Raw genomic sequence first — 6,335 nt, 5'->3', positions numbered from 1 at the left:
TTTCAGCAAAACAATGCTCACAACAAACGTGATACTATAAATACTTTTGCTGACGAGGTTCCTCTTCTCTCTTCTGCAGAGGACACAGGATGCAAAGAGGTGTGGACTTTACTACCACACACTTTCTGTAGTAACATTCATTCACAAAAATATGCACATGGATTCCGCATCTTTGCGTCCAGTAGACAAAACCCTGCCCCTCTCCATCTCACTTTGCTCTTGTGTAACGTCAACGTTACAACACAAACCGCTCGTTTTGGCCCGAACAGCGGCTTTTGCCGAAACGGGTTTTCAAAGAAAAGTGTAAAGATTTCTGATTTGACTAATCGCATCCGAGCCATGTAACGGGTCTAAATACATCCTCCTACCACCAACATTAGCACTAACATTACTGTACCTCGATTGTTCGCAGATCTAGGTGCAGAAAGGGTTAAGGAGAAAAATGATCTTTCATCGATCAAGGCGTGAGTCGATCCATTTTCCCAAATATTTTGGCACCACGGGACATCGGCTAGCTAACGCGCAGTCACCACATCGGATTATTCCCGTCTGAACGTTAAGAAGACACGGAAAGGTTGAGCTAAAGGGGGTTTTATTTCCCAGCTCCTGAGGTTTGGATAAGAAACGCAGCCATTTTCCATTAAAAATTAATAAGATGCAGTCTGAGCATGCGCACAGAGGCCTTTCTCCTCCCCTCTCCCGAACCACTTTAACATTTAAACGCGTTTTCATTGTAAAATCCAGAGCCTTTAGTTGCAGCCAAATAAAAACGCCGTATTTTTTAAAATGCTATTGGCCTGAAACGGAGCCATAACCCAGTTCTAAAGCTTCCCAAACTACACTTCCCACAACTGATGAATAAGGCTTGTGAATTTAAACATTTTTGTAAGAGTGCACAGCTTCTACCTGATTTGTTAGTGCTGTATGCACACAGCTGGACACATCTGGTTGATCGCCTTAGCCACACATTGTTTTATTCTGAGATAAAGTGAAAACGGATTTCTTCATACAGATAACAGCAGGTAGCATGTACATACAACAGGGTGGAAAGAATATTCACCAGAATGCATTTCATATTGAAAGACATACTGCAGATAGCATAATGTAGAACTAATATGGTTTAATGACAGTGAGGGTGGAAACAGCATCAGACACTTTGGTATTTAGAGTTTCTAGGTATAAAATCAACAGAAACCTCAAATGAAGCTGAGGACTCTTAAAAGGGGAAAAAAGGAAAATACAAACAAAAGCATAGGCTAAACTCAAGTACCCAAAGGGAACATTATTAAAAATACAGACTAAAATATTCTTTAACCACTTTGATGAAACTGCAGAGATGACAAGAGAGATGGAAGCTCCTGCAGTGAGCCATGGTTTCTCTTCTATAACACCTTGTACCGGCCTTTGCTCGTCGGCTGGTAGGAATTTTGCTGAAGAGAAGAAAAAAAGGGGCAATGAGCAACATATTTTAATGGTGTTTGCTGAATAACAACCTGCCTGTTTGTCGTTTCTCGTCTTAAAAAAAAAAAAAAACAACAGGCTGAAACAGGCTGATATCAATATGATACCCAGCACTAATAACTGATTCCCAGAAACAGGAGATGCTTACTAATCTGATGAGCTCTTCCTTTATTAGCCGTGTGATCTCCGTTTTAGCTTTCTGCACAGCCAGTTCATTAGCACCTACAAAACAAACAAGAGTTAATATGCAGATTCTCAATCATCCAGGTCATAAGTAAACCGAAAACAAAATCAACTGGACTAGATTTCTAGGTCGAAGACTTTTCACCTCTCATCCAAGAGGCTTCATCAGTTCTGAGTTAATATATTATATATGCAGTTCTTTCAAATACAAAAAACAGGAAACTTCAGACACTAAAAGGTAGTCAAAAGGATGTTCAGAAAAAAAAAAATGCAGAGTGCGAGCTCCCACACTGAGTCTTCCTTTCTCTGACACGTACTTTCAATGGCCAGGTAGATCTTGCGTTCTCCCTCCTTGGGCTCTTTGCCTGGAGGGAAATAGGTTCCTCTGATGGTGATAGCAGCTTCAGAGTATTCACCGATCCTCTGCAGAGCTTCTTTAGAGGTCACCTTCCATCTAGCAGTCTGGGGGTGGGAGACAAGGAATAAACACGTTATTTTTCAATTTCAATTAAAGTTTCCATCAAAATTGCAGTCAGTAAAATGTTACCAGTTTGAGTGCTTATGTGTTAATAAAAAATAGGAAATGTTTTTTCCAAATATATAATTTCACAGTTCTTTATTTAATAATGGATACTAATGTTGTACAGAAATACCTAAATGGTAGCTTAGGACCAGAATAATAAACTTCTTTCACTCCCAGAAAGAATCTTGTGAATATTTTAGTCTAGCCCTGCACCAAGCACTGCTGACCTGAGGGAAGTCATTGATCTCCAGCTCCTCTTCATATCTCTTGACGGTTTCGGCCTGTTCAGCCGCCTGCCGCTCCTCCTCTAGCTTCTCCACAGGGGTGTAGTTCAGCTTGGCGTTGATCTTCTCTGCCAGCTGCTCTGCGATGGTCTTAGCTGACACAGAGGGTGTCATGATGGTACCTCCCCGCAGGATGGCGTTTGTGGCCTGCTGCATCACATCCTACACAGGAAGAGAAAGCCAGACTGAGTTTTGGTGTTTGGTATAAATGGGAAGAAAAGAATCTTGACACATTATACACCAGAAACAATGACAGAAACATGAAGTGAATGTCAGAACTTTGCACACTTTCAGTGGAATAAATAAGAACTGATGGTCTCCAACAACCTGAGGGCAGGGACCACAAACAGAACAGTAATTATATGCAGTTATGGTGTAGTATTAGCAACACACAGGTTGCTAATAGGGGTGAACATGTTTAGCACAGCAGATCATTCCGTTTTTATTTTAAAAAGAAAAGACACCACTCTGCAGGTCTACACACAGGTCGATGCTGACCAAAACACAGCTATGTTCTGTCAATCAATAAATGCAGCATGTGATGCTTTACTGATATAACACTTAAGAGAGAATCATTTTGTTACTCTGATACCCCATATGATTGTGTGTACACAAACACACCTGCACTGATATATTACAGTGCAGGTTGGTAAGTTTTCAACCCTGTTTTTTTTTTTTGTTTTGTTTTTTTATGTCAGGCAGATTACATATCTGCTGAACATACCTGAGCCTCAGCACCCAGGTTCTTCTGAGCGTTGATCTTGAGTGCCAGCCTCTTGGCCATCTCCAGCTTCTGGATGTTTCCAGCAGACGTTGGTCCGAGGCCTGGCAGGGCTCCAGAGGCAGCTGCTGTGGTAGCAGCTCCTCCTGCAGAACCAGCAGCTGCACCGGGTGCAGAGAGATCCTTCACCCTTTTCTTGGAGTTGAACATGCTCTCAATTTGCTCCTCAATCTGACAAGGGGTAAAGAAGGGGAGATGAATGAGGTGAGCTGGGGTGTTGACACGACCACTTTGTAACAATTACTTAAATGTAAGTGGGAAAACGGCACACTCAAAGATACCAAAAAGAAAATAGGTCTTTAATATGATGCCATGGAACAGTTCAGCCAGTGAACTGTTAATGATATATGGAAGTCATAACAGTGATATTTAAAGATGGCTCACATCCAGGGCTCCGTCCTCATCATCAGAGTCCTGCAGTCCGAGAGCAGCTTTCTGCAACTTCTTTCGCTCATTAGCCAGGGCATGTTCTGTCTCATCAAACTTGAAGCCTTTTCCTGAGAAGCCGCTGCTGCTCTTGATGGTTTTACCCTCCTGTATGAATAGGAGAAGATGGGAACAAAACAAACAAACAAAAAAAAAAACACATAGGGTGAAAACTTAACAGTGGTGATGCTGTAGATTTAATACTCATATAGAACATTTTTTCAAAACTGTCCAGGAAAATGTCGGGTCACTTGTCGGGTCTTCTTGCCAACAGACACCATGCATCCCCCACACTGGATCCATTTGACCACGAGTCATTTCAAGTTTAAATATTATTCTTAGTAAATGGTCTTAATACAATATACTGAACTATGAAACTGTCAGCAAGGTAAGTTTAAAGAAAGTGTTGCAGAAATTCTTCCGCCAATGCCCGAAGCACAACAAAGAAAAATGGTATTTAGGTCAGAGGATAGCTAACACTTCCAGCATCATGATACATCAAATCTGGGTAATGGCATTCATTAAAAAATGATCTCCAGCTGCAAAACCATCCTGCCTAGTACAGCTTTAATAATTAATGTAGGTTTGATGCAAACACACTCATAACTGTTTTAGGTCCCCCTTTCCCTCATCTCACCGCTTTCTGTTGGTCTTTGAAGGAGGCCCAAAGCTGCTCCAGTTCTGCTGGGACAGGAGAGCCTGACAGCTCCAAGGCTTTGATGATATCACCAGCATAGCGAACTTGGTCCTCTGTGATGAAGGTGTAGGCATAGCCCTGGAAGACAGAACATATGGGAGAGAACCACATGTGTCATGATTTAAACTATATCTTGCAGCAGATGGTCTTTTTTTTTTTTATCCCATGTATGTCTCTGTGAAAACGTGACACCTATGTTACCCACAATGCAAATCAACCACATTTGAGGTGTGTTATGGGTCTAGTGACTAATTAGATTTTTTTTACCCAAGACTTGCAAACAGACTTTATGTGAAAAAAAAAAACTGAGCTCCCCCTTAAGGGACTGACCTTGTTGCCTGCTCGGCCTGTGCGTCCGGCCCTGTGGACGTAGTCCTCGTAGTGGTTGGGACAGTTGTAGTTGACCACCAGGATCAGCTGCTTGACATCCAGGCCTCTGGCTGCCACAGAGGTGGCCACCATCAGACGACAAGCTCCATTCTTAAAGTCATTGATGATGCTGTCTCTGTCATACTGGTCAATTCCTAACAGGAGTAAGGAAAGGAATACATTTTAAAAGATTTAAAAAAAAACCCACAGATTGTTTCTGATCAGAAAATAAAATTTCCTAAGTTTCAATAAAAGCTTCGATTAATATATTCAATACTCAGTTGATAACTGAACCTTACCAAGTAGCTTGTGAGTCTAAACGTAATGAAACCGATTCATAGGTTTATGACTATCCATGATGACAAATGTTCATAAAGCCTGCCCATGTGACGTAAGCTGTCATTAATGTTGGCAGATGCTCTTCGAAACGGGTTATTTCACTTTTATCTATCTCCAGATGCATGGTACAGCAGGAACGGAATCCGAGCCTTTGATAGTGTATATATAGTCACTGCTTGTGCATCATTTCTAACATTAACACTTACTAGATGGATATTACATATATTAGTTTAGAAATGTGACTTCAGAGTTTACTGTCACAAATTTGGAATTCTGGATCACGACAGCAAACTGTTCATTCAGATTACAGAAATGATCAGAAAGTTGTAATCAGTGCACCCCCCCCCACTGTGACGCTTTACCTCCGTGCAGAGACATGCAGGGATAGGAGGCTTTCATCAGGTCTTTCAGCAGCGCGTCTGCATGCTCCTGTTTGTCCACAAAGATGATGACTGAGCCCTTCTCCTGGTAGTGACCCAGAATCTCCAGCAGCTTCAGGAACTTCTTGTCCTCCTCAATCACCAGCTACAGAAGGAATTACCAAAAGAGGGGGGACAAACTCACTGAGGGCTTAGAGTTGAACAGAGGAACAAATAAACAAAAACTGAGCAAAAAAAAAAAACAAACAAAACAAAACACAACAGGCAAAGGCAACATCAGCTAGCCCTAGGATCTGTGTAGGTAATGGACAAAAAACTCAAATGCTGATATTTAAATAAATCCTTCTCAATGGGAGAGAGTTGAAACATAGATGCTTTACCACATGTTGTTCCACATCAGAGCAGACGACACTGCGACCTCCCACCTGGACCTCGATGGGCTTAGACAGGATCCTGCGAGCCAGTGCCTCCATGGCTCTGGGAAAGGTGGCTGAAAACATGACTGTCTGACGGTCTGGGCGCACGTTGTCCACAATACGCATCACCTGGCAAAGGAAGAACATGACACATGGAGATTAATGCATGTTTTCTACTCATTCTTACTTTTGAGCTCATTGTTTTTTCAGCTTAACATCCAAGGTAACAGAGAAATTTCATTATTAAACATACCGTTTCCAGAACTAGTTTGTGCTCTGTTCACTATACATCCATTTGTTACTATGCAAGATTGTTAAATATGTTGAGATGATTCATGTAAACACATTTGAAACAGCTGCTTCTTTCTTGCCGAGCTTGCAACTGTTTCAGGGGTGGCCAATTCCAGTCCTCAAGGGCCGCTGTCCCGCTTGTTTTCCAATTATCCCTGCCTGAATTGCTGCCGATTACCTGGCTC

At 41.9% G+C, this 6,335-nt stretch overlaps 2 protein-coding genes across 3 annotated transcripts in view; both read right to left on the bottom strand.

Moving 5' to 3' along the window:
* cunh5orf24 (chromosome unknown C5orf24 homolog) overlaps positions 1–864 on the bottom strand; it is a 7,733-nt gene extending 6,869 nt beyond the window's left edge. Inside the window, exon 1 of one of the 2 annotated variants that reach the window (XM_020611956.1) lies at positions 398–864. Coding sequence is in view for 1 of the 2 variants with exons in the window: in XM_020611953.1 (XP_020467609.1) it covers positions 45–137 (93 nt within the window). In the remaining variant the exon portion in view is untranslated. Of the gene's footprint in view, positions 1–44; positions 367–397 lie in introns of those variants that run through there. The other variant, XM_020611953.1, reaches the window with a different exon arrangement.
* Positions 865–954: 90 nt separating this feature from the next.
* ddx46 (DEAD (Asp-Glu-Ala-Asp) box polypeptide 46) overlaps positions 955–6,335 on the bottom strand; it is a 12,819-nt gene continuing 7,438 nt past the window's right edge. Inside the window, exons 14-23 of the mRNA XM_020611952.1 lie at positions 5,824–5,988; positions 5,426–5,588; positions 4,686–4,879; positions 4,296–4,433; positions 3,617–3,766; positions 3,176–3,403; positions 2,395–2,613; positions 1,962–2,106; positions 1,610–1,683; positions 955–1,430 (exon numbers count right to left, since the gene is read on the bottom strand). Coding sequence (XP_020467608.1) covers positions 1,383–1,430; positions 1,610–1,683; positions 1,962–2,106; positions 2,395–2,613; positions 3,176–3,403; positions 3,617–3,766; positions 4,296–4,433; positions 4,686–4,879; positions 5,426–5,588; positions 5,824–5,988 — 1,524 coding nt within the window. The 3' untranslated portion in view covers positions 955–1,382. The remainder of the gene's footprint in view (positions 1,431–1,609; positions 1,684–1,961; positions 2,107–2,394; positions 2,614–3,175; positions 3,404–3,616; positions 3,767–4,295; positions 4,434–4,685; positions 4,880–5,425; positions 5,589–5,823; positions 5,989–6,335) is intronic.

Source organism: Monopterus albus, unplaced genomic scaffold (genome assembly GCF_001952655.1).
Source record: "Monopterus albus unplaced genomic scaffold, M_albus_1.0 scaffold119.1, whole genome shotgun sequence".
In the NCBI taxonomy this organism is placed as follows: domain Eukaryota; kingdom Metazoa; phylum Chordata; class Actinopteri; order Synbranchiformes; family Synbranchidae; genus Monopterus; species Monopterus albus.
Note: the sequence above shows the minus strand (reverse complement) of the source record. Positions and strands in the feature narration are given on the sequence as shown.